Below are 27,178 nucleotides of genomic sequence, written 5' to 3'. Positions count from 1 at the left end.
GGCTCATGGCTTCTGAGCCCAACGATGACCGCCCGCCCACCGCCAGCCCGCCCGCATCTGGCCTTGCATGCCTCCGATTTCGGCCGCACGCCCACAGACTGGGCGGAGGACGATGCCTGGGACAGCGCGTCCGATGACGGCAATGACCGCCAGCCCACCGCCAGCGACGCCTGGCCGCGCGCGGAGTCTTCTGCGCCGAAGCCCGTACCGACTCGCACGACGACATCCGAGAAGAGCTCGTCCTCGTCTACATTAGCCTTCTCATATACCCATGTCTCTGCTCCGAATCCCAGCTCCTATCCCCCGCGCGGCGAGCAAGCTGCGCTGCCGGCGCGTAATGGTTGGACGATCGTGCATACCGAACGCTCGGACGCGGACGATATACCTGAGGGGCGCGAACACCATGCCTCACGCGCCGATGATGTCGAGGTGGAAGGCGACATGATCCTGGGCGAGATGGATCCCGATCCCGCATGTGGGACCAGTGAAGGTCATTCGCAAGTCGCGGACGAAAAGACTGGGAAGGCTGCGATACGGGAGGATGCAGAAGCTGTCGCTGAAGGTGCGTTATAGTGCTACACTAGAAGGCCTATTCCAATGAAATGCGCTAGATCCCCTCCGCGGCGTCAAGCATCGCCCAAGGCGACCAGAACGCGCACCCACATCAGCCCCAAAAGATCCTGCCCTCACCAACCTCGAGCACTCCGAGAAGCTCATGCGCGAGCGATCCATCAAGTCCAATCGACGACACAAATTCGTCGACTGCCTCTCCGCCGAGGATGTCAATATCGGTGCGTCTACCATCCTACTCCCGCTCTACCACCCCCGCTAACCTTGCCCACATTCAGCCGAGCTCCGTAAGATAGCCTGGGCTGGCATCCCCCAAGACCTCCGCCCGATGGCCTGGCAGCTCCTCCTCGGCTACATCCCGCTTGCCACCCCGCAGCGCACCGCGACGCTCCAGCGCAAACGGCAGGAATACCTCTCGCTCGTCGAGGTCGCCTTCGCGCGCGACCGCCAGGGCCTCGACCAGCAGATCTGGCACCAGATCGAGATCGACGTCCCGCGCACGCGCCCGGGCGTCCGCCTGTGGATGCACGCGGCGACCCAACGGGTTAGTCTCCCCCTTGCTTTCCTTTGTAACGCCAACGAGCCCGCACCACTCACGCTGACATTTTCCGGCTAGTAGAGCCTCGAGCGCATCCTCTATGTGTGGGCAATCCGACATCCGGCCAGCGGCTACGTGCAGGGCATTAACGACCTCGCCACGCCCTTCTTCCAGGTCTTCCTCTCCGCGTACATAGACGCGGACCCGGAGAACTTCGACCCCGGGCTGCTCCCGCCATCCGTGCTGAACGCAGTGGAAGCGGATACCTTTTGGTGTCTGTCGCGGCTGCTGGACGGGATACAGGATAACTACATCTTCGCGCAACCCGGCATTCAGAGAAGCGTGAGGAGGATGGAGGAGCTGGTAAAGCGGATAGATGGTGGGTGGATATATGGGTTGTTCGATACATGTTGCTGACTAGCGTCCTTTGACAGCCCCGTTAGCGGCCCATCTCGCCTCGCAGAACGTGGAGTTTATGCAGTTCGCGTTTCGGTGGATGAACTGCCTGCTCATGCGGGAAATCAGCGTGCGGAATACAATTCGGATGTGGGATACATATCTGGTGAGTTCGCTCGGTGCGCTTATGAATGCTACGTACTCAACTTTCTTCAGTCTGAAGGGCCAGACGCGTTCTCGCAATTCCACCTATACGTATGCTCCGCTTTTCTGGTCAAGTGGAGCGAGAAGCTGCAGCAGATGGACTTTCAGGTGCGTAGTCCTTCGCGGATCCCCTACCTATAGTCTGACGTTGAACCCAGGGCATCATCATGTTTCTGCAATCACTGCCGACGCAGAGCTGGGGCGACGCCGAGATTGAGATGCTCCTGAGCGAGGCGTTCGTCCTCAACTCGATATGGCAGAATGCGCAGAGTCATTTCAACTGAGCACCTAGCGAGTATGGCCTCCTTACCGAGAGTGGCTTCTCTGCTGAGGGAGGTATCCTTTGGAGATCTTGACGATGATGCGTAGTGCCTGTACATATCAGGCTGGATGATGGAGGATCTTGCCAGGTCGCGCCGCAGGCGAGCGCGACTTGTGGAACATCGTGTGTGGAAATATAGATTATCGCATTGTATCAGTATGGCCATGGATACGCATGCACATTGACAACATTGACGTAGCGCCCAGTCGACCTTGGGCTGAACGACGAGCTCAAAGGCGCATGATCTTGCGAAGGCTGACCTGATTTCGGCGTATGCCGAATGTGCGAGTTACGAAGGCTTTCTTCTGCTTCGGAGAGACTGGTGTATAACTATCGAAGCGCGATTTTGCTCAATCGGACGGTACATGCTTGTTATACATTCTGATGCTATAGTACATTGTTCGTAGATATATCCTATTTGTGAAGATTGCCGAACAATTCACTGGGCCCAAGGCCACGGGCTATTCTGCGCACCCTGCTGCCGCAGGATGTTTTCATATTCAGCTGCACTCGCGTTCCCTGCAGTCAGGTTGTGTGCTGTCCCTCCGATGATTGCGCCGCATTCGGGGCACCGTGAGACTTGGTTCGCTCCGCCGCACTGTAGAACGCTGGTCAGCCTTTTCGCACAACAGACATCAAGGAAGGACGTACATCGTCAATCACGAATGTGTGTCCGTTAGGACAGTTGTACCAATGACCTGTGTGCGCTATATGCACCGTCAGCCTTGACCGTCATAGTAATAGACATTTGTCTCACTGAAGTTGAAAGCCCGGACGATTGCAGTTTGCTCGTCCATGGACAGCGGCTGGTAGAACGTGTCCATCCGCAGGCTTCGCTCAAGTTTCTCCCACTCGTCGACAATCATGGCCGCAGCGGTCTCGAAATTGACAGACAGCCACTCGCCACGGTCTTGGGGTAGCACCTGCAGGTGCTCCTGCGCCGTCTCCTTTGCAAGCCCCTGCGCAGCGCTACGCATTTCCTGCGCCTTCTCCGCGCGCTTTCCGCGCTCTTCCGCGCCCACTGACGCCCCACTCAGGTTACTCAGCTGGATGTTGGCGCGGAAGATCTCGAGGTGGGAGCGCAGACGCAGCAGAATTGAGCGCGTCATCTGCTTTCGCGATCCCGTCTTCTTCGCGATTGCGAAAGCGATATGCGTGTCCTTCTCCGCGCTGGCGAGCAGGAAGCGGATGTAGACGTCCCACTCACGGCGCTCGTCAGCGGGAATGCGCGGTCCGGCTTTGACGCACTCCTCGAGCCATGCGATCGCGAGCGAGGCCAGCTGGAAACGCAGCTGCAGCGTCGCCCAAATTGCCTCGACGATGAAGCGGCGGTCTGCGAGGGGCTCTGGCTGCCCGACCTTCATGCGCGCCATGCGCATGGCGTACTCGGCGGGCCGTCGCGGGGCATGCGCAGGGTCGGAGACGGCCAGTTCCATCTCGGCTTGGTAGAGGTACGCGAAGGATGCCTCCCAGGCACTCGTATGTGCGCTCCGAGTACTTGCGAGCTGGAACGCATCTCGATAGATGGTGAATAGCGGCTGGACCTCCTTCTTCCAGGAATTCGCGGAGAGCTGGTTGATGTCGAAGAATTTCTTGTTCGTCGGCAGGATGAAGTCAAACGGCGTCGGCGTCTCGCGCTGCTGGTTCAGGACGCTGTTGCGGGCCTTTGTCGCGGTCTTGCGGGCCTTGATGTTCTTTTCCTTGCCGCCCACCGTGAGACGCCCGACGAGCATGGCGAATCTGCCCTTCATCGCGTCGATTGCTAACCGTTCGATGCCGCTCTGAATACGCGAGAGCTGGTCGCTCATTCTCGAAACGACCTTCTTCTCCTGGACGTCGAGCTGAGCACTTCTAGTCGCCCGACTGTACCTCGGCGACGTGATGGGAGCTCGGCATGTCGGGCAAACGGGTAGGGGTGGTTTCTCGTCGCCTGCCACTTTCAAGGCCTTCCACGAGCCCGACTCGTCGTCCCTCTCGTAGAAGTAGCTGAGATGCAGAGCGCCATCGAGCGTTTCGACGGTGAATGCGTGACCGCACTTCGGGTTCGTGATGATGAGCTCGTCGAGCGTGCCGGCACTTGGATCAAGGTCTGCCAAGGTGCGGTACATGATCATGTCGGCGACGTCTTTCTTCTGTTCATCAGACGCGCATTCCAGGCAAAGTTGCTTGAAGCAGTCCTCGCCGCATACTGCAGACCGGTGTCAACAAGCTTAACGACGAGATAGTCGTACTGGTCGGCTCACCAGATGGACACTGATGGCCGCATGGCATCTCGTTGCGACACGGCTCATCGCAGGGCAAGCGGATGCAAACCTGAATGAATTAGTCACTGAGCTGCTTGATCAATCGGGGGACGTACAGAGCCGCACGGCACCGGACAAGCCTTGTGGGCGCATGTCCTGCAAGCCATTGAGTATAGAACATGTACATCAGTGGTTGTGCATACCAGGTACAAGCCTCTTTGCAGCTAGCGCATGGCGCAGAACACCGCAGGCGACATTTAGCGTGCGCGCACTCTTGACGACAATCCTCCGAGCAGGACTTCGTACAAACGTGGTCTTGAGCGCAGGGCAGGGGGCATGCATGTCCGCAGAACAGAGGTTTCTTGCAAGGATGACGCGTATGCTGAGCTCGCGTCACCTTTCCGTCGTCCGCGCGTCGATCTTGGTTGAGGCTCTGACAATCGGAGCAGCGTGACTGGCACGTCCGACCACAGCACCCCATGGTTCCATCGCAGGGCTTGGTGCATATGTGCGCCTCTGCATCCCACGAGCACGGCATTGATGCGGAGTGCTCGCACGACGGGAGGTCCTTCTCGACGATGACTTCGCACATCACGCTCTCCAGATCGTTCATGAGATAGCTATCAGAAAGCGCGTCAAGCGAGGGGCCAGGAATCAGCAAGAGTATTTACCATGGTACTTCTGCCTTGATGTGACCACACGGCAGTTCGACATCATGCTGCATGAACGTGCATTCCCCACACTCGCGGTAGCATTCCTTGTTGCAGGGATGCCCGAACGGACAAAGGCGCAAGCATTGCTGCGAGCAATGCACGGTGATATGCTGCGGATCGTCCGAATGACACTGACAGAGTTGAGCTACGAGGGCCTGTCATCCTAACTGCCCGTACCTTGTAGGGGCATACGTGGCCGCAAGGAAGCCTGTAGTCGCATGGAAGGAGGCAGCCACCTTCCGAAGATGTTAGGCGCCACTCAGGACAAGCAATCCAATTTTCCGGCTCACCGTCAGGAGCGAGTTGACGCAGCTGTCCAGGATCTGATACCAGCGTAACATTATGTGGATGCCGATGGCAGGCAACTGGGATGCCCGGGCCCACGCAGCCGTCTTGCTCTAGCTGCTGTATGACATCGGCCCACATGGGACTGCGAAGCGCGAGCTGAGGTGCGTTCCCAAGTATATATAGGCCTTCCTTGGCACGCGACAGTGCGACTTGAAGTAGATAGCTAGTTAGTGGCCGTGAAGCATCACAGTGGGTTGAGCTTACCATTGATACGATTTTCGGACTTGCAGCAATGAGTGATGGAAGTGATGGTCACGGACGGACCAGACTTACTTTGAGGAAACCAATCTTCGTACTGCGCCGCGCGCCCGTTACCTCGTCCACGGATCCTGCATTCCGCACGGTGGAAAGAATTACGATCTCCAGAGGTCGTGAGCACTTCCGTGATTAGTTGTAGCGAATCCATACCTTGGCTTCCTCGCCTGGTGATATCTGTTAGTGTCATGATCTCTTCGAAATCTGCCTACGCACCCTGGAAATTGTCGACAGTACGTAGACGAACCTATTGAATCGTAAGCACGTTGCACTATACATAGCCATCTGTATACACTGACTTGCTTCGACACTTGTACTTCCCTGGCCGCTGCGTTGCTCTGCTCCAACTCGTCCTCGTCGACGTCCTCGTGCGTCGCAATGTCTCGTGCGTCGCGCTCGTCGATCACGACGACCACTTCGCGCGAAAGGGCGTCGCGCAGCTTCACCAGCTGACCCAGATACATGCACAGAACGACGATATCGCCGTCCTGTGAGTAGCATCCTTGTCTGTACTTCGTTAAGTCCTATGCAATGTGTCCGGCAGATGGCCCAACGCACCGAAGGAGATACAAGACTGAGTCCTTAATCATGGAGACCTGGTCAAAGAGTAAGGGAATAGGCAAGTAAAGCAACATTATATGCGTGCCTCGTATGTGTTGTGCTTGCTAGCCCCTTCCTCTGATCCTCCGCTCTCTGGGTACTCGTGTGACAGGAAGAAGACGTTCTTCGCCATGCCGTGCACGTCGTCGTAGTCCTTGACGCGGTCGTTGTCGACCAAAGCCGGGTACAGTCGATGCCTGACATAGCATCGGTATGCAGAATATTCGGTGCTCGCGTCGTGTGCACTTACCTGACCAGATTGGAGATCTGTGGCCTCATTCTCCGTTGGACATTGATCTGCGACATGGGAAAGCCGGCCTTCGCAAGTCTTTCCATCAAGGACATGTCGAACCTGAACAGCTCGCGACCGCGCTTATTGTCCATTGATAGAGCTGTACGCGCGAGTCAGAAGGAGCATGCGGCGACTGTCTAAAATAGTTACCGAAGTTGTTCAGCGTCGGACGTAGCTGAAGGGGATCACCGATGAGGATGAGATGCTGCACCGAAGGCACAAGACTGCCGATGACGTGCGTCTCCAGGACCTGACCCGCTTCTTCTACCACCATGACGCGAGGTCCAAGGCCCTGAGGGGAGCATCATTAATGATCGTTCTTGTATGAAGATTAACAGCGCTTACATGCAACAACGACGTCAGTTTTGCCGCGCCTGCGTTCTGGATGAGCTTAAGGCGCGCGTAGGAGATTCAATGACCTACCGGTCGTAGTGCAACCAATGATATCGCATGACTGCAGCAAAGCACTCCTGCTCTGTGTGTGGCATGAGGCGCTGCGATGAGGCGCATCAACGGTGGCCTTACCTCGTCCTTTCCTTCTTGGTACCGCTTGAGGATATCCGCGTGACGCTGCTGAAGGGCGGTGAAGGACTCCAAGTGGCTGTCGATTCTCGTTTTGCGTATTTCGGCCGTCCAAAAGTCGTCGAGACGCATCCGCTCTTGCATCGACATTGACCACATGTCCGCATCTTCCAGTAGGACTTCGACAGGTCGCTCGGATATAGGGATGTCTGACGGAGCAGTGGATCCTTCAAGCTCATCTTGCGGGACGCCTTCTTCATTGACTTGAGCGGGTCTGTTATCCGCATGAGGCTGCGGCGTCGTCGCGCGAGGAGTGGCGGGGTCTGCAACCGATTCTGCGACGACAGATCCTACAGACGATGCGTCCCAAGGCCGATTGGCAGGGTCTTGTGCGGTTGGCATGCCGGCTGCCCAATCAATCCGGAAGAGGTCTGTCAAGTCGTCGACATCCGACTCGTCGTCACTATCAGAAGCACTGTCATCGTCCTCATTGCGAGCGCCGTCCTGCTCGTCGTCATCGTTGTCATCGCCACGATCCTCCGTCGGCCGAGCAAGTATGGAGAACCTGTTGGCAGAGGGGTCCTGAGGGCGTTGTTGGTGCAGGCTCGACAGCGCTGGCACATCGGCCGGTTCGTTGGCGTCACGAATATAGTCTAGATCGCGACCCTCGGACCAGTAGGCATATATACTATTATCCAGAGCGCCAACAGGCCCGCCCCTGCGAACGCGCGTGTACCCCTCCTCTTCGTCTGCTTCATGCTGCTTTCTGATGGTATTGATCCAGGCCGGAGGCGTCCCCAGAAACTCGTTGTGCTCCGGATACATCAGACTCAGGTGCTGCTGCTTCTCCTGCGACGAGACCTCCGTGCTGAGGAAGTTGCGCATGAGCTGCTCGATCTCCTTCTCAACGTCCTTGAGCTCGTGGTAGAAGCGGTTGGAGACGCGGTCTAGTCGAGACTGTCCAGCGACCAGCTCGAGGGTCTCGATTGAGTACTTCGAGATACGTTCGTCTGCGGAACGAGAGCCCAAACGAATAATTTTCTTTGTGAAGCCGGCATCGAGAGCAGAGCTCAGCAGATGGTCGAGTGCATGGTTGGTGAAGGCGATGAGTAGGATGGGCTTGGCTTGTGCGGCCAGCAGGACACGGAGAAGCTCGACGCCGGTAAAGGACTGGACGTGCTTTAAGCATGATGAGCTCGACTAGAAGACATATGCTTACCTTCCCGGTTCCCGGTGGACTACATGAAGAGCAACTATCAGCGATACAAAGCCGTCATTGTGGCGCAATACGTACCCTTGCACCAGCGCAACCTCGCGTGTGAGTGTGTCAACGACGGCGTCTGCTTGACTGGGATCGAGACGGCTACGACGGAGTTCTCGACGACAGAGTGCAACGGATCCCTTGTCGGTTGCGTCAAGCTCAAGGTGCTCGTCGTCGCCCTCCTTGAAGAGTGAAGAAAGATTGAAGCGGAAACCCGGTGCACGCGCGTAGTTCGGAGGCGGGACGACCACGTTCTTGAAGTGCCCAGCCGGATGATGCACGATGTACTCGCCGAAAGGGATCTCCGTAGGTTCGACCGTCTTCAGTGCCTCCAGGAACGGCCGAACCGCTTCATACATCACAGGCGCCTCAATGAGCAACTTGAGCCCGTCCCGCGTGTTATCGCCCAGCTTCAGCACATTCAGGATACGAAACTGCAGGTCCGAGTCGAAGAAGTGGATCTTCACGCTGATCCTGTCCGCGCTGCGCTGCGCTGCATCCGAAATCTCTTTCACGGTGCTGCCGATGAGGCCCAGATGCACGGCGACCTCGCCGCCCTCCTTCCACGCGAGCGCGATGAGGCTGCCTTGCATCAGTCGCTTGCCGCTGTTTGTCTGCCAGTACGTCGCGCGCTGAGCGGGACGGGGGTTGCGCGCCGGGCCTGGTGGCGTGTCAAAGTTGAGCTTGACAGCGAGGCCGCGGCGGTCGGGGGTGAGTGTCTCGAATTTGACGCCGGTGTAGACGTTGAACAAGACGCTGTCGAGCTCATCGTTCGCGCCTCGGTATTTGCCACCTCTGTTTTCGAGGATGCCCGACAGCTGCGTCTGCCCTTTAGTGAGGAGGTCAGTCCTAACATGACGCACAGAGGAGCGAATGGGCGCGCTGCGCTCGAGTATCAGTAGGCGGACTTCGTGTCATTGACCAACACCTACGTCAGTTCCTCTCGCAGAAGACGGAACCCGATATCGAGATGCCGGTCCATGGTCCCGACCGGTAGATGATGCGGCGCGCCGTAGATATTTGCAGGAAGACAAGGCGCCTGCGTACACAGCAACTCATCGTGCGTCGGCGCCACACGAATCTGACCGATATCTTCATGATCATTATCATGCCGACCACCCGGCGGCACCCAGGTTGTATGCAGAGCCGCCGAAAGACCTTCGTCGCGATACGCGTCAACGACGCGTTGCGTTGAGGCATCGCTCGGCTTTTGGGAGGCATCGAGCTTGGCCTGCTCGCGCTTGGCGACGAGGACTAGGCGGGTGAGCTTGCCGCGGATGTGGGCGATGATGTGGTCGCGGGCGGCGGCGCTGTTGTTCGCAAATGCATCGTCGAAGGTGGGTGGCGAGGCTGTGACGCCCGTGCTCCATGTCTCCATCCAACGATCCAGCTTGTGGACCAGGGTGAGGAGGCCGGGATGTTCGACGGGGGCGGCCTTGAAGCGGGATAGACATCTGTTCATATCCCAGTGAATATAAGATATCTATCCTTAGCGACTTGTTCTTACTCGAACAGAACTGTGGTGAGCGTTGCGAAGATCTGATGACCTTGAGGCGGCTTGGTTTGGTTCGAGCCGAAGCGATCCTTGAAGGACCGCGCGGAGATCATCTTCTCCATGCAGGTCTCCACCGTCTTCGCAAACGCGTCGAAGTTGTCGAGCAATACACCGTATAGGGCGCTGCAGACCATATGAGTGATATTCAGGTCAATCAAATATGACTTACTTGACGCTGGTGTGCACTGTGCTCTTGAGTACAGTGTCAGAGGCGAGGAACTACATAACTTCCCTTTAGTAATGAGTTGCTGTACTGAAGAGGAACGCACTCGAAGCAGGGGCAAGTAAGCCCGCTGGAAGCTGAGGATGAGCTGCTTTTGAGCGAAGCTTGACTGGGTTGAGACTTGCGGCCATCGTATGACGTCTCCTATGCGCAGAATGCCATTGCCTGGTACGCGCGCGAAGTCGAGAATGAACACCTTTGCGAGCCATTAGTCTCGCAAGCCTATCAATGCACTTGTAAAAGCGCACCTGGCGATCTTCAGCGGACTAATGCATGGTCAGAAACGTCCTCTTAGTTAATGGGAAGATATGATGCGCACCCACAACGGGTTCTGTGTGTTGACATTGGCCAGACAATTGACGAAGGGATAGATGAACATTGCACTGTGAAAGCGGTAGTCATCGGTGAAGTACTTGCGCAGGACACCGTTCGTCTGCACAGGGGGCAGCCACGACCCGTCGACTCCGTACAAAAGATCGATCCCTCCGATCCCAAGCCTCGCCAGCTCTTCGTTGGAGAGAGCTGGCTCGGTCCCACTGCGCGCCCTCGCTACGTCTTCTTCAGACACATTGGTTGCTGTGTGCGCATAGCGGCATCGAAATCCTGATCCGCGGTCAATCTCCAACCAAGGGGTCATTCGAGTTCCTCACCATAGTCGCACGCTCCTGTGTTCCAGTAGGCCCTGCATATTCCATTGGGTGCAAGGGTGAACGAACGAGTACGGGATGGCGAGGGTCCATTCCCCTGTCCAGGTACATCAGCGGAGGCGTACGACGAGGTGACCTTTTCGTGTCTGTAGGTGCAGGAATCGCCTCTCCTGCAACCCGATGGGCTGTTGAAGAATCGACACGGATAGGAAGCCATCCTGGTCAATCTCTGGTGCTCGCGATGGTTGTAAACAAGAGCAGGATCAGTGTGTAAAGCGAATTTTGCTGTTAAGCGCCTTTGAATGCATTCGACGCTGCGTAAATAGACGCAATCCTAGTACAGTCTCGTAATGGGGTTGCAATCTGAGCGCGCCTATCGATAGCTGAAGGTCTCCTGACGAAGTGCGCGTATAGAGCGCGCGTCATGCTATGCATTGGAAGTCGAAGGCGTAGCTGACACCCATGCTATCTGGACATGCTGCAGCCTCCACTCCTGCTTCGCGTTGTCTAGGCCAAGAAGGTCGGGTATCCTGAGATGTGTGCTGTGCGTGGAGGTTGAACGCATACGTCTTCGCAGAAAGTTGGAGTATCACATTTGGATGTCGGGGAGATACAGAATACAATGCAGTCAGGATGGCCGGAGGTAGGCGCTTTGTGAGTGCAGGAAACAAAGGACATGGACGCGTTTACGGCCGAATGACCGAAATCGGGAGATGCCGAGGGGCGGGCGGCTCCTCGTTCCGCGTGATTGCACTGAGTCCTGCGTCTGCCCGTCATGCTGCGAACGCGCCTCCTCCTCTGCCGGCCATTACTCGCGCGTGGATACGCGTCCGCAGTGTCTCCGAGGACCCTCGTATTGCTCGAACACCGTGGCGGAAGTCTGGAATCGGGTTCTTTATCCGCCCTAACGGCAGCTAGCCAGTTGGGCGGGGAGGTGACCGGTCTTGTGTTCGGCAGTCCTGAAGAGGTCCCGAAGATCGTCGAGGAGGCGAAGAAGTATGTGGCCCCTATAGTGATGTAGACAAGTACTCACCGAAGTCAGGCTGAAGGGCTTGAACGCCGTCTGGCATTCCGCTTCCCCGCAATATGCGCAAGCGATCCCGGAGCTCGTGTCCCCTCTCCTGCAGAAGGTTCTCTCCGACTCCAACCCCTTCACCCACGTTGTCGCCTCCCACTCCTCGTCAGCGCGCTCTATCCTGCCGCGTGTAGCCGCCAAGCTCGACGTGCAGGCAGTATCCGACATCACCTCCCTCGAGCATGACGCCTCCTCCAACGCCACCACCTTCCAGCGCCCCATCTACGCCGGCAATGCTATCGCGACCGTCCGCGCACCCTCATCTATCCCCGTCAAGATCTTCACCGTCCGGTCGACGGCATTCCCCGCTGCCGTGACTGAGGATGGTGCCGCAGTGGAGGACAAGGCGATCGACCCTGTGGAGGTGTCAGATGCGCCGACAGAGCACCTCAAGACGACGATTACCAAGTCTGACCGTCCCGACTTGAGCACCGCGAGCCGTGTCGTTTCTGGAGGTCGTGCGTTGAAGAATGCGGAGACGTTCGAGAAGACCATCTACCCCCTGGCCGATGCGCTCGGTGCCGCCGTCGGCGCCTCGCGCGCGGCTGTGGACGCCGGATACGTCGACAACTCCTTGCAAGTCGGGCAGACCGGCAAGGTCGTCGCGCCGGAGCTGTACATGGCTGTCGGCATTTCGGGCGCCATTCAGCACTTGGCGGGCATGAAGGACTCAAAGATGATTGTTGCGATCAACAAGGTATGCATGAAAATATATGGTCAAAGTGTTGTCGTGCTGACTCCCTATCAAGGATCCCGATGCGCCCATCTTCCAGGTTGCAGACGCGGGCCTTGTGGCGGATCTATACGAAGCCGTACCCGAGCTGGTGCAGAAGTTGAAGCAGTAATACGCGTTTTCCTCTGAGTTCCAGCCAATGTATAATGCGTGCACGTCTCTGATAATGTGTTTGCATGTCCTGACATTCCGCATGCAAGACCAGAGATACTCTTGCCAAGTCCGCTCTACCGTCATCCGATGAATAGACGATCGGGGGAAAGGAAATGTCCAGGACTTTATGGCCAGCATGTCACCAATATGTCACCCTCCTCGGGCGTTCTCCGCAGCGTCATATTTCTTGGGCAACTCATGCAAGTACGCGTGCATCCGGCACCTTACTCTGCCCCACACCAGCCCTTTTGCGCAATATTCATGACATGCAGCCCCGCGGGAGACATCCATGGTTCTGTATAAGAACCCAGTCCGTCACTTGAGCTCACTATCATAATCTTATCAGATAAGATGTCCTCCCTCACGCCCCTAATCGACCTCATCGTCCAGAACGCCCGCGTCTTCGAGGCTGCTTGCGCCTCCGCAGGTGATGGAGGCGCAGATGATGCAGGCCCTGACATCCTCGACCTTAACGCGCCCTTCAACCCCGCGTCCGAGGCCTTCCGGAAGGACCCCAAGGCGGCGGAGGCGGCGAATGTGTTAGCAGCGGCGGCGTTCCAGCTGGCGGCGACGGTGCTGCCACCGCCGTCGACGTTGTTGGGCGTGGCAGAGGCGGTAAGTGAAGGCGATGGAAGAGGAGCGGTAGAGGGAATGACGAATGACGATCATACAGTACCTCAAGCCAGCCGCTTTGCGTGTCGCTGTGGAAGCCGGCGTGGTGGAAATGTTACGCGAGGCGGGGTCGGAGGTATGCCTCCTCCCTCACAGCGAAATTTTCAAGTGTGTTGACCGACGCTTGCAGGGCATGCACGTCAACGACATGGCCAAGCTCAATGGGCTGGACCCGCAGAAGTTAGGTGAGTTGTCTCCGTCGCCCTTTAGGTTCATCTGAGTGTGGATTGATCTTCCATGCAGCCCGCTTCCTCCGTCTCCTCGCCTCAAACTTCGTCTTTCGCGAGGTCGCCCCCGATGTATTCGCCAACAACCGCATCTCCAGTATGATTGACACCGGGAAGTCAAGCAAGGAGATCCTTGCCGAGTAGGCGTCTATGCTTTTTGACCAACAGCTGAAAAAGTTGACTGACTTGGCAGCCCCGAACACAAGTACGACGGTACCAGCGGTATATCTGCGATATGCGCCTTCATGTAAGTCCCCCCTTTCCTCCTCATATATCCCTCCCCCTTGTAGCAAAGAATTCACGCCCCCTTCAGCACCGACGAGCCCTTCAAAGCCGCCGCCCAAGTCTGGGGGACCGTCTCCGACCCCGCCGACGGGCTCTCCGGCGAGCCCGACGCCACTGCGATGGCGCGCGCCTTCGGCGTCCGCGAGTCGGTATGGAAGATCATGACGCGGCCGGAGAATGCGCATCGGTTGCGAAGGTTTAATATCGCGATGGCTGGGAGTGCGGACTTGCAACCGGCGAATGTGGTGCTTGGAGGTGAGTGAGGTTGAGGGGTTTGTCGAGGTTGAGAGAGGACGACGATGGCTGACGACTGAGTACTCATGAATGAACTCGCAGCCTTTGACTGGGCGTCGCTACCCGCGGGCGCGCTCGTCGTTGATGTGGGTGGCGGGATTGGGAAGTCGGGGCGGGCTATTGTGGAGAGCATTCCTTCGTTGAAGGTCGTGGTGCAGGATCTTCCTGAGGTGATTGAGGACGCAAAGAAGGTTGGTGCTGATGTCGTCTCCGAACCCCGCCGTTGCTGACCACCTGCAGTGGTGGGCTGAGAGCAACTCCAAGGCTGTCGAATCAGGACAGGTCACGCTCGAAGGTCAGTCGTTCCTTCATGCCCATGGTCGCCACGCATTGACTAACTCCTCCTTCCTCCTTCCAGCTCACAGCTTCTTCGAGCCCCAAACCCTGCGCGGCGTCGACGTTTTTCTCCTCAAGCAGATACTCCACGATTGGTCCGACCCCTACTGCGCCAAGATCCTCACACATCTGCGCGCCGTCGCCACCCCTGGAAAGACCAAGCTCGTTATCATGGACAGCTGCTTGTCCCTCGCCTGCCGCGAACCCTTGGACGACCAATTCAAAGACATCCCCGGCGCGCTGCCGCACGAAGCGCCGGAGCCGCTGCTCCCGAATTATGGGCCTGCGAACGATAGTGGGTACTTGCAGGATTTGGTGGTGAGTGGGAGGATGATTGTTCTAAAGAAGGGGGCTTGAGGCTGATGGAGAATGCAGATGCTCCTGTCGTTCAACTCGCAAGAGCGGAACCTGCGGCAGTTCGATACGCTACTTCGTGGCGCGGGATGGAAGATCACGTCGGTGAGGAGGACGCCGGGGCTTTTGACGAACTCTGTGGAGGCCGTACCGTTGTAAAGTGTCAGAGAACGCGCTCAACCGCCTGTGCAAGTACTTGTCCGAACATCAAGGAAACGCCGCAAGGAAACGCAAGGGGTGGTCGATCCTTGGATCAACCACACATCAACTGCCACGAGCGCGCTCCACGGCAGGCGTCGGCGGTCGACGGCAAGGTCGGCAGCGGTGCGGGGATGTGACGCTGCGTCACATATCGGCGTTGCCTTGGCTGGCGCAAGGAGGCCGTACATCGTTGGCAAATGAGATATACTGATTGTGAGCACTCTTTAGCGCTTCTTTATGCTGAGTAGTACCCGTACCGACTGCTCGTGCTTCATATCTTGACTTCGACGTGCGATGCATGGAATGATTGCAGCACGTAGCGGATAATTGAAGGACCCGGATGTCAGTACTGGGCGAGCCAGGAGCAAAATACGGCGGGAAATGCGCGTCGGCGTAGGCACTTCGGTGGATAGGTGGGTGGAGCGAAGATACCGAGCGCAGGCTTGTATTGTACATCCTCACAAAAAGGCTTGCCTTGTGAGCATTCAAAATATGTAACAAGCGCGCTCTGCCTCTGCGCGCGATGGGCGAAGTCAAGCCGTGATGGAGCATCACATCCCCGCACCGCTGCCGACCTTGCCGTCGACCGCCGACGCCTGCCGTGGAGCGCGCTCGTGGCAGTTGATGTGTGGTCGATACAAGGATCGACCACCCCTTGAGGAAACGTGACCTCCGCTTCAACGCTAGACTACTACGTAGTATGGTGCCCATTTCCGCTCAAAACATTGTGCTCTTTGCATGTCTGGTGTTCCTCGTCGATAGCCCTCAGGACTGTCCTATTTCGCGGCACGCATGTCACGTTACCGCGGCTGATCAACGGGCCAAACCTTGCCATTCGCCCTGGCTTCCTGTTTTTCAGGCTGACTTCGGCGTCACCCAAAACATCTAAGTAGTACCAAAGATCGACTAAGTAAGTATTGTAATTTTGCATTTCTGCCCAAAGCCCTCTAGATACCATAGTGGCCGGGCCGTACATTACCACATACAATCAACACCACCACATCGCATTACTCCACCTTCTTCTCGTCCTTGACCTGTAATAATGGGTCGAACTTGTGGTCTGGGTGCATGTACGAGCCGCCCTGACGATCTGACCAGGTGAAATACTGCCCGTAGTTCACGGTAAAGTAGACATGGTGCAGGGTATGGTGCGCGGGCCCGTTGATGAAGTTCTCAAGCGGGTGCCCGGTGATCATATCAGAGTCGTGGATCTGGGGGAGGTGTTAGGGTGGATACATTAAGAAGAGGTGGCTTCTTACCAAGATGGTCCAGAAATTGACGGCAACGAAGAGTCCGAGGTAGGCGAATCGATGGAAGGGGAATACGAATACGAAGAGATGGTAAGGTATTGATTGGAGGTAGCCGTCAAGTGGGTGGAAAGCGAACGACGCCCATGGTGTAGGAACTGGAAGTATAGGTGAGTACGGGTTAGATACGGGATGTCAGGGGACTTACCGATCCACTTGTGATGCGGCTTGTGCAACCGCTTGTACAGCCACGGAATGTGCAGCCAGCGGTGTATCCAGTATATACAATAGTCGGTGAAGACGAGGAAGCTAAGGGGGGAAGGGGAGTCAGTACATGCGGACACGAACGTCAATAGACTACGTACAGGACCACCGAAAATATCAAGTATGGCCATCCATATGTCGACACATCGTCGTACAGCCGACTATAGCCCATGACCTCCGCCTGGAACCACGGTAACGTGAGGAGCATCATCACCGGGAATGCCTTCAGACTGGTGATGATCTCCAATCGAACCTGGTCCTTGAGGAACCTCGGATGGCGCATCATCCGCTTGTCGAAGATGAAGGTGTACGACAGCCAGGAGAACGCAAAGTACAGCAAGTGAATGCCGACTAGCGTAAGCACCGTGAGCGAGAGCATCTGGCGCGGGACATATTCGCGCGGCCAGGCGGAGACGACATCGTACGCGTTCGCCTCGGGTAGCGGTGGGTGGGGGAGGTGCGAGACGAGCTGTGACCACTTGGAGGGCACGATCGTGCTGTTCAGCCCCGCATACGCCTCGGGGGTGGGGACGAAGGCGGAGACGGGGACGAGCCTGGCCCAGACGCGGTCCAGGAGGTACTCGTCGGCGACGGATAGAATGAAATCCATGCTGCTGGCTGTTCCGCTGCTCGACTATTGAGGCGCCCAGTGATGCGCTCGTCGGCGAAGGGGCGGGGGGCGGGGGCGGGGCTGAGCAAACGCATCGTCGCCGCCGCCGTTGTTATATTGCGGGGACGAAAGTCAGGCCACTTTTCGGGCCTTGGTAACAACTTGTAACCGAGCTGACGCCACATCCGATCCCCCCACGCCGGTCCGATCACCGATGGACAAACTGTCACGCATCTGTCACGCCCGAGGTTGTTCAAAACCGTGTCACGTCGCAGCCGCGCTCACATACGCCTACGCTTACCAAGTTCCCCCTTTGCGTCTCTGAATGATTGCTGCGGACTCAAGTCGTCGAAACAAGTATTCGGTATTTACGATTCCCCACACAACCCACCTGCAAGATTCAGACGAAGCTAGAGGCAGTTGCTTTCAAGTTCGCAACCTCACGCGACCTCGAACCGCATCTGTAGCTAGGACAAATGCACAAAATAATATCTGAGCTACCTACCCAATGGAAGCTATCCGACGCAGGTCAGCACAACTTACACCGGCTGATTCACGCTTGCTCTCTCGCAAGCGAGCTCAACAAATTCGGATCTTCGAACGTACGACTCTGTCGCTCGTCTTGCAAGTAGCGACACACAACTCTTTCATTCACATTACTGCGTCAGACATGACGCCTGTCCTGCAATTATTTTCGCACTCAATCGGCTTTAGTTACGCATGACGCCCTGCACCGCAGAGTCCCCGCGTATCGAGCCGCCTGCTTCGTCCCTGAGTCCACCAATATTAACTTAATGCACTTTATAACACTTGCCCTCGCCAAGCTCTTGTCACGCTTTGCGGACGAGCCCATCGTCTGCATCACACGCTCACCTCGCGGGGTCCACTCCTGCAGCTTCATCGCTGTATGTCAGGACCATTCTGAGATAAGGCGGCATTCAATGGGAGCTGGAAGGAGAGGGGACGTTAACCATACAGGATGGGGTTCGTCTCAAGTCGTCTAGCTAATGATACTCTATCTCGCATGCATACTATGACCCTCTGTTCAAACCTCCACTGGAAGCCGGCTCTCGCCCACAAGAAGCTCGCTCCCCTCACCCTCTTCGACAACTACTCCACAGAACGCCTGCCCGACATTGCCCACAGAAATTAGCGGGGCGTTCGTGAAAGCGGCCTCGCGGTGTGCGCGTGGAAGCGGGACGGCGCGATAAAGCAGTGCGGGGTGAACTACCGGGGCAGTGAAATCGTGCTCGATGAGCGGAACACGCTGCCTGGTGCGATGCCCAATGCGTATGACTCGGGGAATGGCCTACTAAAGGCAGGCGACCGAGTGCCCTCGGCACCGGTGCAGTGTGCGGTGGATGCAAGGGCGCAGGAGTTGTTCAATGTGTTCAGTTGCCGGCGACACAGTATCCTGGAAGAGGAGGTGGCGCGCAGGTCTGTGGAGGCGATTCGATCACTTTCGGAGGGTTTGTCGGAGGTGTTGGTCGTTGCTGCTCTTGAAACGGTGCAAAATGGTGATAAACTGACGGTACTTGTTTTCCTGTCTTGCACGGTTTATCTACCAGGTTGATCACGATCCTACCGTTGTAATAGTCCGTCCAGAAGGGATGATCGGGGCCCTTGTACTGGAGATAGATGGAATCAGGCGATACTTTGAAAAGATTTTAGATTGTGCACATATATCCAGGGAGTCCCGACTGTAGACAATTGCTCCATGAGTATCCTACGTCGCCCAATAGTTATACGGGAAATGCCGAGCATTATGGGTCCACCCCACGTGGTCACGTTTGTGACGCATGTGATTATCAGCGCCTGTCCCCGGACCGGGGCCGATTGAGTGTGATGAGGCGGGGGAACGCGTTCAGCGCTCCGCTCCGTCCTCCATCGCGCCTTGCTCGCATCCACCATGTCCTTCTCCAATCTGATCTCAGGCGCTGAGTGCGCGCTCCCCGCGAACCCACTGTCGCAAGTCCTGAAGCACACGGAGAGCGATCGCAGTCTTCAGCAGGTGCGCTTTAGGTTGATCACGACGAAGGAGAGATCGCTGAACAGTACGACTGCAGGACAGAATTGCTGGGCCGTCGGGGTCTAGGGTGCGTCGAATCTAATACAGAAGAGACGCCCGCTCACATGGATCTCAGCTTCAGCACCTCCCAGGCGCAGGGCCCGCCGTTAGCGAGCAAGATGCAGCTATGGCGCGCCAGTTCTTCGAAGGCGGCGGTCGCGGGACCCCCTCACTTGGAATGCAATTACCTACCTCTTTGCACATTCCCACAGGCCTTCCCAGCGCTGCACCCGAACTACACGAACAATGGACGATGGGCCAGCCCCCGATGCAGCAAACCATGAACCAGACGGGTTGGTCAGCCGAGTTTGAGGCGGGGTCCACGCAGATGCGCGCGCCGCCTTCAGCTCAGCATATGGCGAGTGGGCCTACTCAGAGTATGGGAGCAGGCTCTGCGTCTTGTGAGTTGGCCGTTCCGCATTCACGTTGTCGATCGTAGCTAATGTGCGAGGCTATGGCAGACCAGCAGCCGTACATGGGCATGTCGTCGTACAGGTCCCCCATGTCAATGTATGGAATGCAGATGGGCGCGGGTGGAATGCCGATGGGCGGTATGGCGCAGCCGATGGTAGAGGGCAAGGGTAAAGGCCGCGCCGTAGACTTTGATGCTCAAATGGCGAAGGCGTTCGAAGCACTATCGACAGAGGAGACGCAGTCGGCTAGGATTGCTGAAGTGGACGGTCAGGCTGTCGAAAACGCCGAAAAACCTGAGACCGCAGAGGACCTGCGCAAGTACGTTGGGTGCACGTAAGGAGAGAATCCTTGGCTTATCCTTTCTGCAGAACTTGGGAGGAGTTGCGCTCATCAGCCGAGCCACCGTCGCAGGAATCCATGGCGAAGTGGGAAGCCGAGTTCAATCAACTCATGAACGGTCAACGAGACGAGCTCGAGTTCGACTATGCCAAGGACATGCAGAACGCGTGGGAGGGCGGTCTGGGAGACTTCGATGGGTCCATGGCTCCCAAGCGCATCGAGTTCGACGAGTATGGTATCCCGAAGCTTGAGCCGTACGAGTTTGGTAAGCTCCATATTGCGCTGCCAATCGAGTGGTGCTCACTCAAACATGACAGAACAAAACAACCCATACTTGGACGGTTCGAACCAGGCGCGGTCCGCACTCGAGGAGGCGAAGGCGCTGCTTGAGCACAATGGGTCGCTGGCGGAGGCCGCGCTTCTGCTCGAGGCTGCGATTCAGAAGGGCGATCTGGGGCAAGGTAATTACGAAGCGTGGATCCTGCTCGGCGAGACGCGGAACATGGACGAGCGCGAGGAGGCTGGGATGCGGGCCCTCGCCGAAGGTGTTCGCATTGCTGAAGAGACTGACCAGTCTGGGGCTGGCATGCTTGTGCGTATTGTCTCCTGCTAATGTTCATGATCTTAACCTGACTTTCTACTAGTCCCTCGCCATCTCCTACACCAACGAATCCTACGACCGCGGTGCGCACGCCATGCTCGTCCGCTGGCTCCGCGCGCGCTTCCCCGACCACCCCATCCCCGACTCCACCATGGAAGCCCTCCGCAAGCACACTACCTGGGACACCCACCAGCGCATCCTCGACGTCTTCCTCGCCCTTGCGCGCGCGCAGCACGCCGCCGGCGTCATGGACCCCGACGTCCAGATCGCCCTCGGCGTCCTCTCCTACTCCAACTCGGACTACGACCGCGCGAAGGACTGCTTCGAGAGCGCGCTGAGTGCGCGACCGCGCGACTATCTGTTATGGAACCGCCTGGGGTCGAGTCTGAGCAATGGGAACAAGCCGGAGGAGGCCCTGGGGGCGTATCGGGAAGCGCTGCAGATGCGGCCGACATATACGCGGGCGATTTATAATGTGGGGGTGGCGTGTTTGAATATCGGGGCGCACAAGGAGGCGGCGGAGCATTTCCTGTCGGTCGTGGCGATGCAGGACTCGGGTGCGGCGGAGAAGAACGAGCAGGTGTGGTTCTCGTTGAGAAGGGCGTTATTCGCCATGGTGAGCTGAAAAGAGTATTCCATGTCGAATGAGATTGACTAATTTCATCATCAGGACCGACCAGACCTCGCAGAGAAGGCGAAAGCGGGCGCAAACTTGCAGGAATTCCGCCAGCAGGGATTGGACTTCTAGGAATATCACACATGCCGATGCACACAATTGTTACTGTACAAGATGCGTATTTATGCAGGAATACGACTGTATCGCCTACCTATAGCAAGTGAACGAACCCATTTATTACGTGTCCCATGCTATCTTCGCCGTCTGGAACGCCTTCAGCATTCCCACCGGAATGAGCGTCTCCTCGACCATCTTGAATCCCCCAAACATTTCGAAGATCTCCCTTGCATAGAACGCCACAATCCATCTCTCCACCTCGGACCGCCCTCTCCAGCGGGCATCGTTGTGCAGAAGCCCAGTCTTGACAGGCGACTTGGCATGCGCTGTCTCCTGCAGCTGCGCCCACGTCGTTCCCCAGTGTGGGATATACGTCTCGCGTCCCTCCGTAAACTCGGCGTATGTCAAGAACTCACGGTCGCCCGTAGGACCGCCCGCCCACTCATACCGTCGACCCTCGTACACGCCTTGATCGAGCCCCATAGCCGCAGCGAACTTAGCGCTGGGATCAGCGGGAAGCTGCCTGCGCACGGACAAGAGCGTCACGACTGGATTGGCGATCCCGAGCCCGCCTTCGGAGGAGGGGAGAAAGCACCAGCCGGCGGGGATGTCGGTGACGTCGAAGCGCTCGGAGATGAGCTGCCTGATCTTGCCCACGACAGACCCGTTGGTGTCCGCAAAGACGGCGCGCTGGATGCGCTGAAAGGTCGAGATGATCTCGTCTGCGTGGGCCATGCCAAAGCACTGCGCTGGCTGCGCGAAGTTGCGGCGGAAGAACTCCATGTACTACAGGTAGTACGCGTTACTTTTGAGATAAATGGCGCATCGCGGAATATGGGGACACACCTTGTTGAAGCAATTCACATAGCCCATGACGGACTTTGCAGCAGCCAGTTGTCGCGTGAGCTCTGCGATGTGTATATCGACAGCCTTTTGGTCGACGACGAAGCGTCCCTTCTCGGAGTCAAACACCAAGAATCCCCAAGCCACGGCACCACGGGGCAGGCTGGGCTCAAGCGGCGCACCAACACACGCGCCGCCCGTTTTCTTCATGTTGAACGTGATCCCGACTAGGTCGGCGACTGTCTTCATCTCGCGCCATGCAGCAGCGCACTTGCTCGCATCGTGGCTCTGGAACCAAAAGTCGTCGTAGATGCGGTAGACGTACAACCCGTCTGCTCTCTGGTTGACTGCAAAATCCATAGCGAAGAGGATTGCTTCGCCGCACAAGACCTACCCAAGGTATGAGCGTTCGCTTTGACTAGGACGTGGATGATATAAACGTACGGACAGCGCATGTGCGATTGGTACCCCTCTTTTCCTGATCTGTATTTCGGACCCCTCGAAGCGCATCTTGGCACTCAGCCACTTCCGGAAGAAACCAAGCCACTTCTCAGGAATCCCAAAGAATTCGAGCACCGTGAGGATACTTTGATGCGGTATGGAAGGGCCGAACCTGGGAATCGTCAGTGTCTTTGCATGCGCATCGGAAACACGTCCACCCACCACTCAAGATCCGCACGCATGATTGTCGAGCTCCCGTACAGAGTTCTCTGAAGATGCGTCTCGGTGGCCACCAGGCGCAACAAAGCCTGCTGGGCGGAGACGCCATGATTGTACTTCTCCCCCGCCTTCGGCTCCTCATCGTAATCTGCTTCCTCCTCAAATTCGTCCGGAAGTTGCGTGCAGAAGAACTGGTTGAGACGGATGTCACGACGTCGTCCTTGGATAGTCTGCGACGACCCACGGGTCCAGTCCAACATTTGGCACCGACGGGCCTCTTCTTGCTCTGAGAGCAGTGATGAGTCGGGCTTCCATGCGCGCGACTGGGCAATTTTCTTGAAGCAGTCCTTGAGCTGGGTGCTCCACTTGACACCGATGTACTGGAAAAGAAGCGCCTGCATGATCTCGTTGTCCATATAGGCCCTGCGCTGGTGATAAGCCATACAGGAGATGAGCAGCAGACACCATCAAACCTATATCTCCCCGCAATATTCCGCCGCATCTCGATGGGGACGCCGTCTGCAGGCCAGTCCCAGTCGTCCAAACTAGCCAACATCATGTTCAGAACGCTAGCCACCTCCTCGAGGATGACCTCGTTATTGAGGAAGCTCTTCAGCGTTGCAGACTTCTCGGCGGACAAGAGGTCGCGAGCGAGCAGGGACTGCATCAAGGCAGGCATTTCGTCGGCACGGAGTTTGGACGTCGATAACACATCGCCATAGTCTTGAACATGCTTGCGCAAGTTGGTGAGCGCGGTAGTCGCCGCCGACTCAGAGAACAAGTCGTCGAGATAGGCCTTGATCGTGTCAACATTAACCTCCTTGGCTTCTGTGATGAGTTTCTGTATCTGGGCCTGCTGCGTGATGCCCTCTGTAAAGACACGATTGAACAGTAGCAAACCTGACAAAGCAAAAGTGCGCACCCTCTCTCTTGTTGGACCTGCTCTCGACAGCCTGATCAGAAGGTGACGACGTCGCAAGAGAATCGCCACTAGTAAGCCATTCGGATAGGAGGTCGCCGAAGAGCTTCGCATAGTCATATCGCCGAAGCGCCTGTGCCAGCTCCTTTTCGAGTTGTTCAACCATCTTCAAGATCTCCGCATCCGTCACGGACGGGTCGCTGTGAGCTTGCCATAGCCAGCTGTAAAACCATGCAGGCGTAAGCAACCACGATGAGAACACGAGGAAAAAAAGCACGAGGCTGACCATTCTAAATTCTCGTAGTCGATGTCCTCGCCTACGAGGCGGCCGACTCCGGTCCAACTGCGTATGCGACGCAGAAGAGTATCGGCACGCTTGTACGGCGTCGTCTCCTCAGACGCAGCTTTCAGTGTCTCTTTGACGTACCCCGTACACGCGCTACGCTGGCGCTCGAGCTCAGCAAGTTTAATACTTGTGATATACTGGAACGTCTGGCCGAAGCCCGAATCTGCGAGCGCAAGGATCAGTGAGCATAAAGACAGTATGAGCTGAAAACACTCGCTGTTCGTGGACGCCATAATGTGCTAGACGAGGGGGGCTGACTTCCAGGTACTTATAATGCGCAAGGCAGTGTCTGACTCGCGATGTGTCAACCTGCTTCGCGAGCGCCCATCGCAGTCGTTCCAGTCATGGGTCATCAACGATCATTAGCCTACATCGATGGCACGGACCAGCCCAGTATCGAGCTGTTCTATATTCTTGTCGAGAAGCCAGGGGTATATGACCTCATGCTCGGCAGTGTTGGTATGTCAAAGATCAAGTTGGATGTACGCGTTATATGCGAGCGAAAGGTACTGAAGCAAGACAGCGGTAAGGCGCCGACAGTGCACCTGTCTGCCCCCCATCCTTCGACAGTCAGCACTTGTAGCGACGTGAGGTACGCACCTCGGTCAGAACTGTACGCATCGTGTCGGAATCCTGCGTTTGCCAATGCATACATAGCAGCATGTCATTATACTCGTCAGTCCATAGCGCATGTCAGTAGTCGGATACCAAGATGGGCGCCCATAACTCGCTCATACCCTCCTCCTGCGTCTTCAAGCACCCTCCTGTTTCGCCTTCACGAACTCGATCTCCCGGTTCAGCGCGGCCAGCATCTCCTGCGCCTCGCCCTCCGACTTGAACTTGAGGTTGTACGTCTTTGAGTCACCCTGGTCGTGCCCGACGAACGAGACAGCGAGCTTGTTGTTCACCTTCGGGTTGAGGCCGCCGTAGAGCTTGAAGTTCTGTAGAGGGTAGGTGAGTAAGGTGCAGGTGCAAAGGAAGGGATACGAAGGAGGGTCGCGAGGAAGCCCGTAGGAAGAAGGAGAAAGGGAAGGAAAGGAAGAAGCTTACAATGTTGATCTTTCCGGTGCTGCTGTTCCGCATCAACATCCGCCTGACCTCGCTCGTCTTGTGCTTCTTCAAGCGCACCATGCCTATCATACACCGTCAGCCTAACCATCCCTCAACCTCTATATGCCCGCCATAACTCACCCGACCCCAACTTCGTCCACTTCCCATCGTCGAGCTTGAACGCCGCTGCGCGCATGACGTGCGTCGTCACCTCTTCTTCCTCGCCGATCCCCTCCTCGTCGTGCGGGTTCGTGCTGAGCAACCCAAAGTTGTTGGCATCGCCGTCTGCCGACTTCTCGCCACCCTCGACTGGCTTCTCTGCCTCTTCGTCCTCCTTCTTCTCAGAGGGCTTGGACCCGAAGGCAGAACCTGAGCCAAACGAGGACCCCGAGCCAAAGGAGAACCCCGAGCCAGACGCAGAGCCACCGCCGAAAGAGAATCCAGACGCCGGCTTCGTCTCGCTCTCTTTCTTATCTGCCTCGCCCTCGCCTGGCGTCCGCGGGGGGCTCCCGAAGCCGAAGCCAACTGGGTTGCCCAGAGAGCCAGCACTCGGGGGCTTGAAGCCGAACGCACCGAAGGCGGACGGCTTGGCAGGTGGTGTGGCGGGTGGGGGAGTGGGTGTCGGGGACGCGCCGAACAGGCTGCTCGTCGACGCGGCGCGGTCGGGGGCACTCCCGAAGCTGAAAGAGGGCTTGGAGCCCGAGCCGAAGGAGAATCCAGAGCTCCCACTGTCCGTCTTGGCGAAGGAGAAGGACGGTGGTGCTGCATCCTTGTTGTCCTTCGCTGTGTCCGCCTTCGCGAACGAGAATGGGTTTGCCGGAGCATCTTTCTTGCCTGCATCTGAGGCAAAGGCCGAGCCATTGCTGGTTTCCGCAGACTTGCTGGGCTCAGCAGGCTTGCTAAATGAGAAGCCAGAGGACAGCTTGGGAGGCTCCTCAGATGCTGGTGTGGGCGCGTCTGGCTTGGTCAGAGAGAATGGCAGGTTTGAGGCGGCAGTGACGGGTGGAGGAACGGGGAAGCTGAACGGCGACGGTTTGCTGCTGGCAGTCTCTGTGGGCTTGAATGTGAAGCCACCACCACCAGAGCTTGCAGACGGTGTCGAAGACGCCGCAGGCTTGGGGAATCCCGCGAAGGCTGCCGGAGGCGCAGGCATGCTGACTTTCGGCGGTTCTGCCTTCGCAGGTGCAGCTGCGGGGGTGTTCTCCTTCTCTTTGCCGGCGTCATATTGCTTCTGCACCGAGATACGCAGCGTTTTGTAGTGCTCTGCGAGCGCCGCAATATCCGCGAAGGGGTCTTCCTCGACCGCGTGCGTGATCGCGGACACGAACGAGACGTTCAGGCCGCGCAGTGCCGTGTAGTATGTCAGCGCTGCTGACGGCTTCGAGCTGGTCGTAGGAGTCGGTGTGGGGGCTGCTGCAGGGGGTGCAGCTGGCTTCGGAGGAGCAGGCGCAGATGTGGCCCCCAATAAGCCCGCGAATGTCTTGGTGGCATTGGAAGCAGAACTGGACACCGAGGGCGCGCCGAATGAGAAGCTGCTGGCGGGGCTGGTCGTTGTGCTTGAGCTATTCGAGGGGCCCGAGCCAAATCCACCGAAACCGCTGAATCCTGCGAACTTTGGCGCGGATGAGGGCTGGAGGGGATGTCAATGCATGCTTTGCACGCGTCTAGCACGTCACGCACCGCGTCAGTTGTAGCTGCGGGGGTGCTCGACCGCGAACGCTTGGGGAGACCACGTATTCTGGTTCATAAATGAGACCCTTGACGGCATGTAGGAGAGGGGATGTTTACTTTCGTCCCGCAAGCGTAGCCTCGTCCGCTTTCTTCAGACCCTGTCCCGGTTCATTGTCCTATTCCAAAGACTCGTCAGCCATTGTTCACTTGTCCAACAGCGCACGCACATCTCCGTCATTGTCCGCATCATCCCTCGTTGCTTGCCTCTCCGCACCGCGCTTCATGGTGCCGCAGGCTTTTTGGAAGGGAAAGGTGGTTGAAGTCGAAGACAGAAAACAAGCGCGTGCCGAAAACGGAAGTCGCCACTCGTTCAGTGGTCCAAGCGCGTTCCTCG

At 57.2% G+C, this 27,178-nt stretch overlaps 8 protein-coding genes across 8 annotated transcripts; 4 read left to right on the top strand and 4 right to left on the bottom strand.

The window, feature by feature from the left end:
* The first annotated feature begins 432 nt into the window (after positions 1–432).
* Positions 433–2,220, top strand: SCHCODRAFT_02632270 (RabGAP/TBC). Its single transcript, XM_050345704.1, has 7 exons — positions 433–562; positions 612–791; positions 849–1,114; positions 1,190–1,487; positions 1,543–1,670; positions 1,721–1,816; positions 1,867–2,220. Exons 1-7 carry the CDS (start codon positions 442–444, stop codon positions 1,990–1,992), a joined length of 1,215 nt encoding a protein of 404 aa, XP_050199302.1. The 5' UTR covers positions 433–441; the 3' UTR covers positions 1,993–2,220.
* Positions 2,221–2,341: 121 nt separating this feature from the next.
* SCHCODRAFT_02632269 (P-loop containing nucleoside triphosphate hydrolase protein) lies at positions 2,342–10,951 on the bottom strand. The gene is made up of 30 exons (XM_050345703.1): positions 10,693–10,951; positions 10,362–10,645; positions 10,291–10,308; positions 10,089–10,238; positions 9,989–10,038; positions 9,772–9,942; positions 9,197–9,718; positions 8,298–9,146; positions 8,223–8,241; positions 7,007–8,173; positions 6,905–6,956; positions 6,827–6,855; positions 6,632–6,773; positions 6,440–6,581; positions 6,236–6,386; positions 6,148–6,185; positions 5,889–6,096; positions 5,806–5,836; positions 5,743–5,756; positions 5,608–5,694; positions 5,539–5,557; positions 5,277–5,483; positions 5,164–5,222; positions 4,945–5,117; positions 4,477–4,893; positions 4,390–4,429; positions 4,274–4,343; positions 2,788–4,218; positions 2,682–2,737; positions 2,342–2,628 (listed from the first exon to the last, which is right to left on the bottom strand). Exons 1-30 carry the CDS (start codon positions 10,904–10,906, stop codon positions 2,470–2,472), a joined length of 6,969 nt encoding a protein of 2,322 aa, XP_050199301.1. The 5' UTR covers positions 10,907–10,951; the 3' UTR covers positions 2,342–2,469.
* Positions 10,952–11,422: 471 nt separating this feature from the next.
* Positions 11,423–12,723, top strand: SCHCODRAFT_02632267 (electron transfer flavoprotein, alpha subunit). Its single transcript, XM_003030024.2, has 3 exons — positions 11,423–11,685; positions 11,732–12,461; positions 12,514–12,723. Exons 1-3 carry the CDS (start codon positions 11,465–11,467, stop codon positions 12,607–12,609), a joined length of 1,047 nt encoding a protein of 348 aa, XP_003030070.1. The 5' UTR covers positions 11,423–11,464; the 3' UTR covers positions 12,610–12,723.
* Positions 12,724–13,001: 278 nt separating this feature from the next.
* Positions 13,002–15,312, top strand: SCHCODRAFT_02750318 (S-adenosyl-L-methionine-dependent methyltransferase; the record flags this gene model as incomplete). Its single annotated transcript, XM_003030025.2, has 10 exons — positions 13,002–13,265; positions 13,324–13,398; positions 13,453–13,507; positions 13,566–13,689; positions 13,743–13,796; positions 13,863–14,089; positions 14,171–14,319; positions 14,369–14,423; positions 14,487–14,782; positions 14,840–15,312. The coding sequence occupies 10 exons, from the start codon at positions 13,002–13,004 to the stop codon at positions 14,975–14,977; spliced, it is 1,437 nt and encodes a 478-aa protein (XP_003030071.1). The 3' UTR covers positions 14,978–15,312.
* Positions 15,313–15,773: 461 nt separating this feature from the next.
* SCHCODRAFT_02632253 (uncharacterized protein) lies at positions 15,774–17,223 on the bottom strand. Its single transcript, XM_003030435.2, has 4 exons — positions 16,632–17,223; positions 16,475–16,575; positions 16,279–16,424; positions 15,774–16,230 (listed from the first exon to the last, which is right to left on the bottom strand). The coding sequence occupies exons 1-4, from the start codon at positions 17,138–17,140 to the stop codon at positions 16,027–16,029; spliced, it is 960 nt and encodes a 319-aa protein (XP_003030481.1). The 5' UTR covers positions 17,141–17,223; the 3' UTR covers positions 15,774–16,026.
* A 1,826-nt stretch (positions 17,224–19,049) lies between these two features.
* Positions 19,050–21,310, top strand: SCHCODRAFT_02507610 (TPR-like protein; the record flags this gene model as incomplete). The annotated part of the gene is made up of 8 exons (XM_003030026.2): positions 19,050–19,151; positions 19,207–19,236; positions 19,285–19,609; positions 19,670–19,940; positions 19,991–20,226; positions 20,279–20,553; positions 20,606–21,178; positions 21,233–21,310. 8 exons carry the CDS (start codon positions 19,050–19,052, stop codon positions 21,308–21,310), a joined length of 1,890 nt encoding a protein of 629 aa, XP_003030072.1.
* A 105-nt stretch (positions 21,311–21,415) lies between these two features.
* Positions 21,416–24,296, bottom strand: SCHCODRAFT_02507575 (uncharacterized protein; the record flags this gene model as incomplete). The annotated part of the gene is made up of 8 exons (XM_050343197.1): positions 21,416–22,081; positions 22,142–22,528; positions 22,583–22,751; positions 22,802–23,221; positions 23,272–23,698; positions 23,721–23,938; positions 24,004–24,226; positions 24,275–24,296. The coding sequence occupies 8 exons, from the start codon at positions 24,294–24,296 to the stop codon at positions 21,416–21,418; spliced, it is 2,532 nt and encodes an 843-aa protein (XP_050199300.1).
* A 196-nt stretch (positions 24,297–24,492) lies between these two features.
* Positions 24,493–27,121, bottom strand: SCHCODRAFT_02632244 (uncharacterized protein). Its single transcript, XM_003030437.2, has 6 exons — positions 27,012–27,121; positions 26,902–26,960; positions 26,794–26,851; positions 25,255–26,743; positions 25,114–25,196; positions 24,493–25,004 (listed from the first exon to the last, which is right to left on the bottom strand). The coding sequence occupies exons 1-6, from the start codon at positions 27,066–27,068 to the stop codon at positions 24,816–24,818; spliced, it is 1,935 nt and encodes a 644-aa protein (XP_003030483.1). The 5' UTR covers positions 27,069–27,121; the 3' UTR covers positions 24,493–24,815.
* Positions 27,122–27,178: the final 57 nt, after the last annotated feature.

This window comes from Schizophyllum commune (assembly GCF_000143185.2).
Source record: "Schizophyllum commune H4-8 unplaced genomic scaffold SCHCOscaffold_8, whole genome shotgun sequence".
Classification (NCBI taxonomy): domain Eukaryota; kingdom Fungi; phylum Basidiomycota; class Agaricomycetes; order Agaricales; family Schizophyllaceae; genus Schizophyllum; species Schizophyllum commune.
This window is presented reverse-complemented; position numbering and strand designations above follow the sequence as displayed.

Excerpts from the sequence above, each read along its gene's own strand:
- SCHCODRAFT_02632270 (XM_050345704.1), top strand. The coding sequence starts at position 442 with ATGATCCTGGGCGAGATGGATCCCGATCCCGCATGTGGGACCAGTGAA. Across the intron at positions 792-848 it reads CGCCGAGGATGTCAATATCG|CCGAGCTCCGTAAGATAGCC; the intron begins GTGCGTCTACCA and ends GCCCACATTCAG. Across the intron at positions 1,817-1,866 it reads TGCAGCAGATGGACTTTCAG|GGCATCATCATGTTTCTGCA; the intron begins GTGCGTAGTCCT and ends CGTTGAACCCAG.
- SCHCODRAFT_02632267 (XM_003030024.2), top strand. The coding sequence starts at position 11,465 with ATGCTGCGAACGCGCCTCCTCCTCTGCCGGCCATTACTCGCGCGTGGA. Across the intron at positions 11,686-11,731 it reads ATCGTCGAGGAGGCGAAGAA|GCTGAAGGGCTTGAACGCCG; the intron begins GTATGTGGCCCC and ends CACCGAAGTCAG. Across the intron at positions 12,462-12,513 it reads TGATTGTTGCGATCAACAAG|GATCCCGATGCGCCCATCTT; the intron begins GTATGCATGAAA and ends CTCCCTATCAAG.
- SCHCODRAFT_02632244 (XM_003030437.2), bottom strand. The coding sequence starts at position 27,068 with ATGAAGCGCGGTGCGGAGAGGCAAGCAACGAGGGATGATGCGGACAAT. Across the intron at positions 26,961-27,011 it reads ATGCGGACAATGACGGAGAT|GACAATGAACCGGGACAGGG; the intron begins GTGCGTGCGCTG and ends TCTTTGGAATAG. Across the intron at positions 25,005-25,113 it reads GCACCGGAAAGATCAACATT|AACTTCAAGCTCTACGGCGG; the intron begins GTAAGCTTCTTC and ends TACCCTCTACAG.
- SCHCODRAFT_02632253 (XM_003030435.2), bottom strand. The coding sequence starts at position 17,140 with ATGGATTTCATTCTATCCGTCGCCGACGAGTACCTCCTGGACCGCGTC. Across the intron at positions 16,576-16,631 it reads TTGATATTTTCGGTGGTCCT|CTTCCTCGTCTTCACCGACT; the intron begins GTACGTAGTCTA and ends TTCCCCCCTTAG. Across the intron at positions 16,425-16,474 it reads GCCGCATCACAAGTGGATCG|TTCCTACACCATGGGCGTCG; the intron begins GTAAGTCCCCTG and ends CTATACTTCCAG.
- SCHCODRAFT_02632269 (XM_050345703.1), bottom strand. The coding sequence starts at position 10,906 with ATGGCTTCCTATCCGTGTCGATTCTTCAACAGCCCATCGGGTTGCAGG. Across the intron at positions 6,957-7,006 it reads ACCAAGAAGGAAAGGACGAG|AGCAGGAGTGCTTTGCTGCA; the intron begins GTAAGGCCACCG and ends TGCCACACACAG. Across the intron at positions 6,856-6,904 it reads CATTGGTTGCACTACGACCG|GCGCGGCAAAACTGACGTCG; the intron begins GTAGGTCATTGA and ends TCCAGAACGCAG.